At 39.2% G+C, this 15,197-nt stretch overlaps 2 protein-coding genes across 5 annotated transcripts; both read left to right on the top strand.

The window, feature by feature from the left end:
- The first annotated feature begins 1,829 nt into the window (after positions 1–1,829).
- On the top strand, positions 1,830–4,069 carry LOC131432966 (oocyte zinc finger protein XlCOF6.1-like). The gene is made up of 2 exons (XM_058599626.1): positions 1,830–3,014; positions 3,080–4,069. The coding sequence occupies exons 1-2, from the start codon at positions 1,830–1,832 to the stop codon at positions 3,185–3,187; spliced, it is 1,293 nt and encodes a 430-aa protein (XP_058455609.1). The 3' UTR covers positions 3,188–4,069.
- LOC131432964 (centromere/kinetochore protein zw10) lies at positions 1,871–9,028 on the top strand. 4 transcript variants are annotated; one of them, XM_058599621.1, is made up of 4 exons: positions 1,871–1,984; positions 6,791–8,398; positions 8,462–8,727; positions 8,788–9,028. In XM_058599621.1, the coding sequence occupies exons 1-4, from the start codon at positions 1,966–1,968 to the stop codon at positions 9,007–9,009; spliced, it is 2,115 nt and encodes a 704-aa protein (XP_058455604.1). In that variant the 5' UTR covers positions 1,871–1,965; the 3' UTR covers positions 9,010–9,028. The 4 variants fall into 4 exon arrangements, with proteins under 4 accessions (XP_058455604.1, XP_058455606.1, XP_058455605.1 ...); XM_058599623.1 differs by lacking the exon at positions 1,871–1,984 and adding an exon at positions 6,582–6,698; XM_058599622.1 differs by lacking the exon at positions 1,871–1,984 and adding an exon at positions 6,642–6,738.
- Positions 9,029–15,197: the final 6,169 nt, after the last annotated feature.

The following is a 15,197-nucleotide window of genomic DNA, read 5'->3' as shown; positions in this document are numbered from 1 at the left end:
ACTAGAAATCCTCTAATGCAAGTGTTAAATATTATGAGTATGACGATAAAAAACAAACAAGAAGCCCAACGCAATTTTTAAAGTCCGTAAATTTGACGATTGTATATAAAAGTCTGCAAAATGTCAGAGTCTCCTTACAAAAGAAATCGGCAAAATCGCATGCAAATCTGCAACCTAGCACCTGTGATTATGACGCTCATTGTTTCGCTGTTCTGCGGCGATTCCGTCGCTTTCTCGCTGAAAACCACAATAAGTGAGACGATAAAATTACCCGCGGAATTCAGCGTTGCCAGGTCATTTTTCCAAAAATCTGTATTCGGTGCAAAAATCTATATGTACCATATCGGTATCCAGAATCTCTTCTACATAAGTCCAGGAAAATGTCAGTAAAGCTCATTTTGGTGAGCAAACATAAAAAAAGTCCCACAATAAGCTTTTCTCATGCCTATCTTAGCTAAAAACCAAAATCTGTATATATCTCTATGATCCGTGAATTGTCGCTATTTTGGGAGTACATATCTGTATTTCGGTATATTCGGCAACGTTGCCACGGATTTGTCTTCATCGCTAAACCAGTCAATTTTGCGAAAAATTGACAAGGGCGTAACTTCATCATTCACACTGGAGGCATAGAAGTAAACACATCGAAAAAAGGCGAATTTTTATTTATGTTAATTTATTCAGTTGGTATACACGCAGTATCTAAATTTTAGTTTCACGCAACGATCAGCGATTTGAAATAGTGACAAAAAAATTTGGTTCAATATAGTAAATATTGTAGCTTGAAACTACGAAACTAGATATTTGATTTTTCTCAGTGGAATAGTTCGTTTCATTAAATATTCTGATAAATAATTTTCTTCCGATTTTTATCTATTTTCGAATTGATAAATGCTTTCAACAGCAGTTGGGACCTTTTGTCAGAGGACGACCGAATTTTTCACATACAACAATCAAGCTCCTGGTATATTAATTATTATTCGTTCTATGTAATGTTATGCAGGATTAGTAATATTTTGAATATACACTTGACCTATTGAAAAGCTATAAAGAAATTAAGGAGACACATACATTTTCCTTCTATAACACATGCAAACTATTCTGATTATCCACGGGAGAGGAAAATTCTCAGATTTATAAGGATTAAAACTGATACAGTTAATTCAAACAATAAAGTTAGTTGTATCATTACACAAATAAGGATATAGATAAGATCAAATTTCGGGAAAAAATATATTTATTTTAATTTGGAGTAAAAAATACCCAAATTTTGACAGCTTCGTCCCTAAAATCAAAAATGAGTAGATAGGTGGTAACTCAAGCTTAGAGTACGTTATGAATTTGAGTGGTGTGTCACTCAATTTTGAGTTGTGTTCAATCAAAGACATCATATTAACAAGATATCCAGCTCTCACATTTCCCGAACAAATCATTGGCAACATCCTTTTTTGCGAGCATGTCGCCCCCAGACGAGCCCGCATCGAATCTTATACATAGAAGTAGGGGAGAAAAATGTCAAATTCGTGCGCGCCAAAATAGCAGGGTTGCGCACCCATACAATTGACATGATATGTTGAATGTGATGCCGTGCGATGGCGTTGCTGAACTGAAGATTGACTTCGCTCCAAGCTGACAGGGTCTGGTTCAATGAAGGTGTACAATTTATGGATTTGAGTAATCGCAACTCAAGTTTTGGGTTATGACCAATGAGCGTGTATGTCATTTCGATTCAATATTGTCAAAAAAATTTAGTTCTCTTGTGGATGAGGATGTTTTGATTTGTAGGAATGGTTTAATGTTTTGATATTTATGATATCGTCAATAACGTGATGACGCAAGTGGCCTATGATTTCAATTCGCCTATTACGGAGTCTCACCAGAGATCGGAGCTTGAGCTGCCACTAGAATTACCGGATCTAAAGGAATCTTTTGATAACATCAAAGTATTTCAAACTGACCAGGATAATGTTGGACATCAGATTAAGTATATCAAACAAAAAAAAATTAAGTGTGAAATATGCAATAAAGATCTGTCGACAAGTGGTTACCTTCAGAAACATATGCTAATTCATACCGGAGAGCGACCACATCATTGTGATTTGTGTGGGAAAAGCTTCACTTTCAAGATAGCATTGGAACGTCATTCATTCATCCACAACAAAGTATTTCCTTTCTCGTGCGATGTCTGTGGGAAAGGATTTGCTGAAAGAACACGGCTGAGATACCACTCCCGTGGCCATACGACCGAATTGAACTATAAATGTGATGTATGTGGTAAAGCGTTTCGTAGCGCAAGCATTCTTCAGAGGCACACGGCTATCCATCAGGAGCGAACGAACAAGTGCGATGTGTGTGGAAAAATGTTTATCCGGAAATGTGATTTACTGAAGCATACTCGTCTTCATACCGGTGAACGTCCATATAAATGTGAATTGTGTGGGAAGCAATTCGCTGAAAATTGGGCCCTCTTAACACATGAGAAAATACATACGGGAAATCGACCACACGAGTGCGATATCTGTAGTAAAAAGTTCATTCAAAGGGCGCAACTACAGATACATATGAGAAAGCACACCGGCGAGCGGCCTTATGTGTGTAACTTTTGTAGTAAGAAGTTCATAAGTACCAATCATCTCACGAAACACATGAAAAACATGAAATGTCGTAATACAATACGATCGCACGCATGTGATATTTGTGGGAGAGGTTTTTTGACCGCAAACCAGTTAGATTCCCACAAACATGTCCATTTCAACAATTTGTGTCACATCTGTAACAAAACATTTTCCACACAACTGGATCTCGTAAACCATAAGCGAACAGTTCACAATGACAATAAACCGTTTGAATGTGATATATGCGGGAAACGATTAGTGACCAACTACACGCTACAAAATCATCGTCGATCTCACACGGATGATCGACCATTCATCTGTGATGTGTGCGGTGACTCGTTCATTCGAAATGATTTACTGAAAAAACATTCAAGACTGCACAGTGAGACGGAAATTAGAGTGAGAATGATTTGATAATGGTAGGATCAAATGATGTTTAAATGGTTGTTTTATTTAATTAATAGGGCACATCTGTGGAAGCAAAAGTCGTAGCTGATCAACTAGATGCGAACATGGAGATTAAAGACAACGTACACGTAGAAATTGAAATTAAAGAGGAACTTATACGTTAGAAAGTACTGGCGTATTTGGAAGTTTTTGAACTTTGTAGTAATAGTATAGTATTCACTAATACAAAATGCAGCACATAATTGTTTTGAGAAAACTCATTCATTCATGCATCGAACAGAGACAACAGATCTCACTATAATAGTTTTCGTGTATGAGATGACTAATGGAATTGAGATGAATGGGGGTACCGTTACCCTACGCAATGAAATCAAAACTCAAACAGAATTTTTTTGGCATTAAAAATGCCTTACTCTTCACTATAAGGGGCCGGGTGTCAATTAAAAGTTTCAAAATAGTCGCGTAACCTTTTTGTGTCATAATTTTGAACGTTAATTACTCGGTCATTTGTTGATGGATTGTTATAATTTAACAACCAATCGATTCGGAAACTTTTAACTTAAATATGTATGACGACGTCGTTTCAGTATTTCAATAGCATACTATTGAAAAAAATGGTTGGAATCGACCTATGTTTTCATCCACCAATCCCTGTTGTACAAAATGACGTCAACTTCTTGTTCGGCATAGGAGGCTTTGCGTCATGCATAAAAAACACCGCATCGTTCTGCGTAGTATGAAGAGAAATCTATAAATATAGGCTGCACAGTATTTCTTTGCCTAGTTGATGTTTGACTGTGAATGAAACAAGTAGCTCGTCCAGTGAGCTGATGACTGAATTGTATATGCGTTCACTTGCTGGATTGTCGCTTTTGCATTATGTGTTGGTGAAATTTCCTGTTGTCTGTGCAACACCGTGTTCGTTTGAGTATCTTATATATCATCTAGCTATTCGTGGTTACCGATTTTTTTAAAATATCCCATGTAATTAGCAAATTTTTGGTCGATTTTACCATTAAAAATGCCTATTATGAGATAACGACATTTGAATATTTCAATTGCATCCCATTGAAAAATTGGTTTGAATTGAGTATTTTATTTTGGATCTAATTTGCAGCGCTTGTTCCTCGATGATTTGTTAATGGATATTCCTAATTTAAATGATTCCAAAGCTTCAATATTGTAAGCTTAAAAATGTTTTAATTTACCAACGGATCGGTTTGCATACTTAAATCTCAATTCCCATACGACAAAACGTGACAATGAGCCTGAACAAGTTGCTGTCCCACCAGGAATTAAACGCTTCAAATGATTCAAAATTAAATTCTGAAACTTATCTAAAAGCGGCCTCCTAGGTTTAGCAGTATAAATGAGTTCCACAGGCTCACATATGAAGTACAATTAGATGCAATATCGTATAGTTTCAAAGATAAACCGACGACACGACCAGACACTCCGAATAAAAATCGGAACAAAAAGTGTTCGTGAGCGATTTACCACCAGTTACCATAAATATAGCGACCCCTTGAAAATGACAAAAACTAATGGCGTTTTCGTTTTTAATTTGCACTACACCGGTGCAGTGCTACACTGAGGCATGAATAAACGAACAAAAATGACGAAAACATAAACAGTAACCATTGACTACAATACACGATTCCATTGCACAGAGCTACACCAAACTTTTGATGAGTGCTACACCAGTGGTATCGGTGCAGAAAAAGTGTAGCACTGGTGTAGTGCAATTGGTAAAAACGAACGGTTTCAGTGCAGCTTTCGCTACACCAGTGTAGTGCAATTTAAAAACGAAAACGACATAACTATTCGAGCAACACTGTTTCAGTTGCTATGAACTAGTTACCAAGTAGAACCCGAATAAATAAATAAACAGTTTGAAATAGTTATGGAATAATTCCACATTTCATTATTTAAAATATTTTACAATTTTTCATTATTTGTATTTTTCATTATTCGGAAGTGCATTCGACGTTCGAATGGAACGCAATCACTAGACGGAGTATGTACTATTGTTAATAACGCTGCTAGTTGCTTGGAACAAGACTTCACAAATGCTTTAAAATCACCTCCGAAATCTGGTTACCGGTTACATAGATCTAGCCCAATCGGCACTTCAAAGTTCAGTCCAGCAAGGGCAATTACAAACTAGTGACGTTGAATAGGCACGTTCAAAATTTTTGACAACCTTAAACAATGCTGATATGTCCACTAAGTTTATAGAAACACTGTGGTCACCTGGAGTTATCAAAAAGTCTATATTCATTCGGTTTGGTGGACTAGTTTTAAACCAGGAAGCTCGAGCAAAACTTTAAACGAGGAATGTAATTCTGGGAACATTTTGAAAGTTATCACTTATCACAATGCTTAGTTAGATGAATATATTCCCTCTGAAGATAACACACAAGAAGTTTTTTTGCCTTAAACAACCGAAATCAAATTTTTGTTAGTCAATAATATTCGTTGCCGGTACGGTACGCCACTACGAATTACATATTCGTTATGAGACAAGTACTCCAGAAGTATCGAGAATACAACGCGCCATTGACATCAAAGCGAAATACGACACAATCGCTATGGCAGATTATGCACGAATGCGGATTTCCGTATAATTTGACGTGATCGGTCGAAGCAACGATGGATAGAGTAATGTGCTACGTCCAAGTATCTCGAGTCGTTTCAAGTCTCAGAGAGGGCTACGGCAAGGTTTTGGATTCTTTTGTCTCTTGTTCAATATTGCTTCGAAGAGCGCGGATCAACACGATCTTCCGAAAGTACTTTGGCTTCGCTGACGATGTTGATATTGTGACACGTAACTTTGAGAAGATTATAGAAAGAAACATCGAGCTGATAGCCGAAGCTAGAGGTATCTGACTGGCTATAAAAAAAAACAAATTTAAAAAAAATGACTCAAAACTCTCTTCTTCTTCTTTCTTCTTCACTTCTGGTGGCGTCACCTCACTTGAGATGACGCCGATTGATGGCACAGCGATTTAGCTATATTGCCAGTTAGCTTTCGTTTATAGTCCAATGGACTTTCTTTTCACTGGACTACAAGTGAAACCCTCGCTATGTGACAACGTGGAGTCACCGAAGTACGGATGAAAATCCTTTCTTTATGGCGAAATACTCGAATTTTCACCGCACTAACACGATACGACGTGTTCACTCGTTGAGGGTTTCACCGGAAGTACAAAACTCTCTGAAAGAATAAATTTAATTAGAATCTCTTGTTTTTGTTTACATTCCATATGTAGTTACCAAGGCTACTGGTGACTGTTTTTCAAAATCAATAACTTACCAACTTGTGTTGCCAGTTCCAATATTTTTTTCAAGCAAATCCGCTTTGACATTACCAGTTACTGAGGGGTAGTTACAATTGCGATACAGTTTTGATAGTCGAGTGGCAGGTCGTGTCGTCGGTTACCTCTAGATACTATATGCATTTCACGGCCTCCTGTCACGACGCCATCTTGATGAGATCAAAATCGGAACTTCAAAATCAGCTGATTGCATTTCATGTGAATTTATATCAGTGTAGAGGAACAAAAGCCCGCAAACATTTTTTTCCGGTTGACAGTTTTATGCAACCCTGTTTGAAGATATTCAAAATTTTTACTTGGCATCACTGGTCCTAGCAACAAAAATTTTCCTTTCCAAGTAACGTCTTTTAAGATTTCAACATATCTCTCGATTCGAAGTATACTAATCATAATAAAATAATTTACATTTAATTTTTCTCATACTTTCAGGCCTTATGGCAGAACTTAGTAACGTCATGGATGTAGAAATAGTAAATGGTGAGGTCGACGCTAAAAAAGAAATAATGAGCATAATTTCTAAAATTCACGACTATGAGGAAAAAGTTCAAGAAATAGTATCCAACTATTACGTTGATTTCCTGCCCAATTGCTTTGATAATGTAAAGATTATGAAAAATGGCAAAATGCTAGAAGAAGAAATCAACAATGTTGTAACATTGGTAAATCAAGATACTGCTTGGCAACATAATACAACACAAGAGAATATGCAACAAATTCGTGAAGAACTTAGTGAGTGCATTGCAGCATACAAAACATCATTCAAACTACAGACAATTCACGGTTTATTTGAGATGATCCCACGAACGGGAGATGACTATCAGAAGTTGATTCACATAATCGAAAAAATCAAGTTACTTTTGAACGACGGAACTGATTTAGTATTACCTAAACTTGAATGCTACCAAACGATAAGACTTCGATGCCATGAAGAACATCAATTAATACTGTTCAATTTGAACAAAAAGTTTGAATCACTTATACAGCTCAACGAGAAATCATTCCAAAATACTAAATCGATCACAATTAAGATAAAAAAGGATGAAGATCAACTACACCAAGTAATACTAGCTTTAGTTCACGCGAATTACAACGTCCACAAAATGTGTAAATTTTTGTTAGACAATGTGTTTGAGCCAATTATAACACGACCCGTGTCGCTGTCATACAACGAAAACGATGGAGATTTTGTAACGTTACAACTGTCCTACCAGCTCAAATCTGGAAATGAGCTGAGACCCAACTATAAAACAATTTTCAAACTGATAATGGAGACATTCTTTTGTCTTGGACATATGAATATACTAATCTCGGAACGTCAATGTATATTCTCTATCATTGCAAAGCATACTAAAGGACGCATTTGTAATTTGTTAGTTGAAAGTTGCCTACAAAACGATATTCCCGATACCATTGCTGAAATGAATGACTCCAACATAGTACAGGCCGTCCAGGAATTTAATAATTTTTTTCGTAAAATGTTATATCTAGATGGTGTGAACGACAATGTTCTCGACGAATACGCGAATAAAATAGGATTGCTTTTTCAAAAAAAATTCTGCACTAACATTGTTAATAGTGCTTTCGACATAATGAAGAAAGACCTGCATGATATGGTACTGGTTGAAGAGCGAGAACCACACCTTTCGAGTGGGTCAGACATGTTTGCCAGTTGTATGATATCGAAAAGTACAATCGAACTTAAAAAGCTCCTAGATAAAATCTTATCAGAAGCCTTGACTAGCGAAAAAGAACTTTCCGATCGTCTAATGAAGACAATTGCTATAATCTTAGAGCGATATGCGAATGAGGTAATCAAAAACCACGAAAAACTGTTGCAGAAAATTCCCCAACAATCGGCACTATTTCACAACAACTGCATGTACTTATCGTTCTGGCTCCAAAAAAATGGTGGGAAATTAGGAAGCAACTGCTCATTTATGCTTGTCGGCAATGCTCTACGTGATCAGGGCAGCCAAACTTTTCAAAGTCAACTACTGAATCAACGAACACTACTTCTACAATCGCTGGAAAGTTTTGGTTAGTATATGTGTATGAGAAGCTCATTAGATTCCAGAAAAAAAATCGATCTTTACATTGCAGCTCTACTCGAAGCAACCGTTGAACTAGGTGCCGAACCGCAAAAAGCTGTACGACAGTGCATTCGACAGTTTGATCTGCTGAAAAGTGTATGGCAGACCGTTTTGCCTGAGAATGTTTATAATTCAAGTATCGGTGGACTGGTGACAACGTTTTGCGCTGAACTCATCAAACGGATTTTAAATCTGGAAGACATTACCGCTTCTTTAGGAAGCGGTCTTGTGGATGTAATTACCATAGTGAGAGAGAAGGTTCCATTACTATTCATGGTAATTCTCTTGGATTCATCATTGCGTAATTCGATAATAAAGTTGTTTGATTTATTTAAGGATCCTGCCGACATTATAACTACGGTAAAAAATTGGACAAAGCTAATTCAGCTTCATAAAATTCTTGATGCATCACTTGTCGAGATAATTGAACTCTGGGGTGAAGGAAAAGGACCTCTTACGTTGAACTTCAAAGCAGAAGAAATAAAGAAATTGATAAGAGCATTGTTCCAGAATACGAAACACCGACAGATGTGCCTGGCTTCCATAATTCAAATATAAAATGTATAAATAGTTTCAATTATAGTGCGTTTTAATATCAACAAACAAAGTATGCTCGCTGGATTTATTAGACTAAACAAGTTCTATACGAGACACGGCCGATGAAGGTGATATGAAAAATGCATCATCAACAATATGGTTGTAGGGCTTTCTCTCGAAAATTATTTCCCAGAAAATGTACTGTTCTCCAGAATTTACAAAGGAAATAATTAGTAGAAAGACACGACAGAATGCCATCTCCCAGAAGAAGCAAATACTTAGAAACTGTCTCCCCAGAATAGGAAATAATTCAGAAAATTCTATTATGATTGAAAATATCCGAACTTTATTCCTATTTTATTGAACTTTTTGATTTTTGATTATGCAAAATAAGTGCTATTGATAAAATTTTGTCTTTTATAGACGTACTACTTATTTATTTATTTACAATCAACAGACACAATTTGGTCCTAATGATAATTCCTAATAATATTCAGAAAATTTGTACGTATTCTGCTTCGTGACACATTAAAATCATACCCAGATGATTTTAATGTGTCACTACTACTACTTTCTTCTTGTGATGTCAAAACTTTCAAAAGTTTTGTAGCTTTTTAGCAAATAGTTTTGCCACGTCTTCTGGGCGTTGTATCTCCTTGAAGATATCGCATAAATTCTGCTGACGAGGATTGCTCTTATTTTTTAACACTATAAAATCAAAGATCGCCGGAACCTTTTTGCCTTTGTCTATAGAACCAATCAATAGAAAAATTTACAAAACACAAGGGGTGTACCGATAGTAAATAGTTCGCGCAGTTCAATATAGGTGGAACTAGTGCCCCACGAACATTCATTTTTTAGAAGAATTTATTCATAGTGTCTATTAGTCTGTGATTTTTTTATTCAATATTATAGTATAATTTTAAGGCACACTGCTTAAGCTCTAAGATGCCAAGGGTATTTACTAATCTTAATTACGACTAACTTAAAACTAGAAAAGTATCATTATGTAATGTAGCGGTAGCGGATTCTCGAGAAGCTATCGGTAGTGGCCGGTGAATTGAATATCGCATGAGGGTCTTCCATATGCCGTTGGCGAAGATCCATGTTGGCCGCATCCTTCGGTCCGTGTGGGTCCGCGGGAAACACCCCCAGGCTACGAAGGCCCGGCGGGTGGCCCGCATGCTGGTTTTCGACTGGGGCGGCCTTCCGTGGACGATGATGGTGATGTTGCGGAAGAGAATGAAAAAAAAGTAAATATTGTGGAAACGGGGTAAAAAGGGGATGTGGGAACAAAATGTTTGAAAACGATAAAGATCTAATTAGTTGCCATCGAGATGGTGAAGAGATAGGGAAGGGGTAACGAAAAAGTTAGTGACAAAAAAAGATCTTGTTAGTTCCAATGAAGATGGTGGACAGGGACGGGGATCGAGAGAATCGGGCGGATGTTAGTGTCGAACCTGTAGGTGGAGTTTATACTTTCTGAGCGAGGGATAACACATTACACTTGTATATCAATGTGTTTAAGGTACTGGTATATGAGAAGCATATATAAACTATCCCGACTCGCCAACACATCCCGAACCGGAACCTCAGGCGGTCTACCTCGGGCCCTAAGGGATTCCAGTAGCTTCGACCTGGCGTCACGATACTCTACGCACGACCACACGACATGCTCGATGTCCTGATAACCGTCGCCACAGGTGCAGAGACCGTTCTCCGCAAGCCCAACACGCCGGAGATGTGCGTTGAAGGTGTAGTGATTTGACATGAGCCGCGACATAACACGAATGAAATCGCGACTCACGTTCATCCCCCTGAACCAAGGTTTCGTCGATACCCTAGGGCTAATGGAATGTAGCCATCGTCCCAGTTCGCCATTGCTCCATGAAATTTGCCAACTTTCGAGAGTTTTCTGACGAGAGATACTGAAAAATTCATTGAAGCAGATTGGTCTTTCATAAATATTACCTTCTAATGCGCCCACCTTAGCCAATGAGTCTGCCTTTTCATTGCCTGGAATGGAACAATGCGAAGGGACCCAGACTAACGATATTAAATAAGACCGTTCAGATAAAGTTCGCAAGTGTTCCCGTATTTTCCCCAGGAAATATGGGGGATACTTTCCTGGCTTCATTGCCCGGAGAGCTTCTATTGAGCTTAGACTGTCCGTGACAATGAAGTAATGGTCTTTGGGCAAGGTTTCAATGATCTCAAGGGTGTACTGAATAGCAGCTAATTCTGCGACGTAAACTGAAGCCGGATCATTGAGTTTGTGAGAAGCGGTGATGTTTTGATTGAAGATGCCGAAGCCTGTGGACCTGTTGATGTTTGAACCGTCAGTGTAAAACACCTTTTCACAGTTGACTGTTCTAAATTTATTATAAAAAATATTTGGGGCCACTTGAGGGCGCACGTGATCCGGGATTCCACGAATTTCTTCTCACATGGATGTGTCGAAAAACACAGTAGAATCAGAAGTATCCCAGAAATGAGCACGATTGGAAACAAACGAAGAAGGATTAATATTCTGAGCCATGTAATCAAAATACAAGGACATAAAACGGGTCTGAGAATTGAGCTCGACAAGCCTTTCGAAGTTTTCAATCACCATCGGATTCAAGATGTCGCATCGGATTAGCAATCGATATGAGAGATCCCAGAATCGGTTTTTCAACGGTAAGACGCCCGCGAGCACTTCGAGACTCATCGTATGAGTCGACTGCATGCAACCTAAGGCAATACGCAAACAACGATACTGAATTCTTTCCAGCTTGATGAAATGAGTGTTCGCCGCGGATCGGAAGCAAAAGCATCCGTATTCCATCACGGACAATATCGTTGTTTGGTATAACCTGATCAGGTCTCCTGGGTGGGCACCCCACCATGATCCGGTTATTGTACGAAGAAAATTGATTCTCTGTTGGCATTTTTGTTTCAGATACCTAATGTGACATCCCCAGGTGCCTTTGGAGTCGAACCAGACCCCGAGATATTTAAATGTGAAGACCTGAGCTATGGTTTCACCTCCTAGTTGAAGCTGTAATTGTGCTGGTTCTCGCTTCCTTGAAAATACAACCAGCTCAGTTTTCTCCGTAGAGAACTCGATACCCATTTGAAGAGCCCATGTCGACAAGTTGTCGAGGGTATCTTGCAATGGTCCTTGGAGATCGGCAGCTTTGGGTCCTATAATAGACACAACGCTGTCATCGGCAAGTTGTCTTAGCGTGCAAGATGTGTTGATACATTTATCGATGTCGTTTACGTAAAAATTGTATAAAAGGGGGCTTAAGCATGAGCCCTGAGGAAGACCCATGTAACTGAATCGTATTGTCGACAAATCACCATGCGCGAAATACATGTATTTCTCGGACAACAGATTATACAAAAAGTTATTCAAAATTGGTGAAAGACCATGCTGATGCAACTTCTCAGATAGGATGTTTATGGAAACTGAATCAAAAGCCCCCTTGATGTCTAGGAAAACTGACGCCATTTGTTCTTTACGAGCAAATGCCATTTGAATTTCGGTTGAGAGCAACGCAAGACAATCGTTCGTTCCTTTGCCCCTGCGGAAGCCGAATTGTGTATCTAAAAGTAAGCCATTAGTCTCGACCCAATTGTCTAGACGAAACAGAATCATTTTTTCGAACAATTTCCGGATACAGGAAAGCATAGCAATCGGCCGATACGAATTGTGATCGGAGGCTGGTTTCCCTGGTTTTTGAATGGCGATAACTCTTACTTGTCTCCAGTCATGTGGGACAATATTATCCTCAAGAAGCCTATTGAATAAATTCAATAAGCGCCTTTTGGCAGAGTCAGGCAAATTTTTCAACAAGTTGAATTTGATTTTGTCTAACCCCGGAGATTTATTGTTACACGATAAAAGCGCAAGTGAGAACTCGACCATCGAAAAAGGTGTTTCGTTTCTGTTTGATGAAGCGACGCGCATGATTGTCTGTTCCGGAACAGAGTCAGGATATACTTTTTTACCGAAATCGAATATCCAGCGGTTAGAATATTCCTCGCTTTCGTTTGTGGTGTTTTTGTTGCGCATTCGTCGGGCTGTGTTCCAAAGAGTGCTCATTGATGTTTCTCTCGATAATCCGTCTACGAATCGACGCCAATAACCGCTTTTCTTCGCTTTAATCAAGCTTTTCATTTTAGCGTCTAATGCCGCGTAGTTTCTGAAATTGTCAGGTGTTCCGTTTTTCCTAAACTCGACAAATGATGAAGTTCTCTCCGCGTTTAATTCTGAGCACTCTTTGTCCCACCACGGGTTGGGGGGACGGATGTTAGTTTTCGCGCCGGGTACACGTTTCGTCTGAGCTTGAGTCGCGGTGTCGAGAATCAAGCCAGCCAAAAACGTGTACTCTTCCTCCGGAGGAAGTTCTTGTGTTGTTTCTAGATTCTCAGATATCAAATTTGCGTAGCATTTCCAATCAATGTTTCGTGTGAGGTCATACGAAACATTGATTGTTTCCGATGGTCTTAATCCGGTGGCGATTGAAATTACGATAGGCAGATGATCGCTACCGTGGGGATCAGGGATTACCTTCCACGTGCAACCCAACCGTAGCGATGTCGAGCAAAGGGATAAGTCTAGCGCACTTGGTCTTGCTGGTGGTGCAGGAATTCGTGTCATTTCTCCCGTATTCAAGATTGTCATATTGAAGTTGTCGCAGATATCATGGATCATAGTTGATCTGTTATCGTCGTGAAGACAGCCCCATCCCGTACCGTGTGAGTTAAAGTCTCCTAAAACCAACGTCGGTGCGGGAAGAAGCTCTATGATATCATTGAGCCGCCGATGCCCAACCGAGGCTCTTGGAGGAATGTAGATGGAAGCAATGCAAAGGTCCTTGCCTTTGATTGTAACATGACATGCGACAACTTCAATACCTGGTATCGAGGGGAGGTTAATGCGATAGAAAGAATAGCACTTTTTGATCCCCAAAAGTACTCCTCCATAGGAATCATCTCGATCCAGACGAATAATGTTAAAATCGTGGAAGTTTAAGGGTATTTCAGAAGTTAGCCAAGTTTCGCACAATGCAAATGCGTCACATTTCAGATTATTTACTAGAAATTTGAAAGGATCTATTTTTGGGATGATACTTCTACAATTCCACTGTATAACAGTGATTGTATCCATGACCTCGGTGGGTGTCTTAGCCATCGAAGGATACGATCGCTGAAAGAAGGGGCCATTTTGCAGTCAACTGCTTCAAGAATGTTTTAACTGTAGGAATAAAAGCCATTATCAGGCTTTTAAGAGGTTCAGAAATATTGAAAGTAGACATGATCCAGTCCACAATATCAGAGAATTTAACAAACCCAGTATTTGGTAAATTTTCTGACTGATCTTTAGGGACTTTCGGGGGTTTTGAAGTCCCAGGAAGTGATGGAAATTCTTGCTCGGAATTTAATTTTCCAAGGCCTGGAGCTTTTTTCTCTGGTTTTTTGCCATCACTACCAGTTGTTGTAATTTTTCGGAACCCATCAGAGGACATCTTCGAACCCTTACTAGGGAGCTTTTGAGAAGATTTATTTCTTCTCTTTCTAATTGATGAGCTATGAGGGACAGCCGAAGATGTACCTTCGAGGGGGTCATCATATTCGCTCTCGTCAGTTGACAAGTAAGCGTAAGGATTTTCGGTAGGTGGCGTAGCACATTTCAACATTTCTGCAAAAGAGCGTTTGGAATGTTGCTTGAGTGAACGCTTCATTTTATCCTTACGCAATTTGTACACGGGACAATCAGAGAGGTCATGCGGCCCCTCCTTACAGTAGAGACACTTTTCATTGTCTCCACTGCAGGAGTTATCCGCATGACTCCCTCCACACTTTATACACCGGGATTTATTGCAACAATGGGATGCTGTATGTCCCAATTGTTTGCATTTGTTGCAGTTCATGACCCGCGGCACAAAAAGACGAACAGGTAAACGGACTCGGTCCAGGAGGACGTAATTAGGCAAAGCCGAGCCAGCGAAAGTCACCCGATACGAGTCTGATGGGATATAGGACTTAGTCCCATCCTCAGCGGTCGATACTGAACGCAATTGCTTGCAGTCCAGTATCTTAACGTTCTTGAGTAGGGGGTTTTTAAAACCGCCTGCCCCATGCTTAAGAACGTCCTCGCAAGTCAGACTCGGATCGGTGATCACGCCGTCTATCTCGACTTCGCGAGCTGGTACGTATAC

The sequence above is a fragment of the Malaya genurostris genome, chromosome 2 (assembly GCF_030247185.1).
Source record: "Malaya genurostris strain Urasoe2022 chromosome 2, Malgen_1.1, whole genome shotgun sequence".
Classification (NCBI taxonomy): domain Eukaryota; kingdom Metazoa; phylum Arthropoda; class Insecta; order Diptera; family Culicidae; genus Malaya; species Malaya genurostris.
This window is presented reverse-complemented; position numbering and strand designations above follow the sequence as displayed.

Excerpts from the sequence above, each read along its gene's own strand:
- LOC131432966 (XM_058599626.1), top strand. The coding sequence starts at position 1,830 with ATGACGCAAGTGGCCTATGATTTCAATTCGCCTATTACGGAGTCTCAC. Across the intron at positions 3,015-3,079 it reads ACAGTGAGACGGAAATTAGA|GGCACATCTGTGGAAGCAAA; the intron begins GTGAGAATGATT and ends TTTAATTAATAG.
- LOC131432964 (XM_058599621.1), top strand. Across the intron at positions 8,399-8,461 it reads ACAATCGCTGGAAAGTTTTG|CTCTACTCGAAGCAACCGTT; the intron begins GTTAGTATATGT and ends TTTACATTGCAG. Across the intron at positions 8,728-8,787 it reads AGGTTCCATTACTATTCATG|GATCCTGCCGACATTATAAC; the intron begins GTAATTCTCTTG and ends GATTTATTTAAG.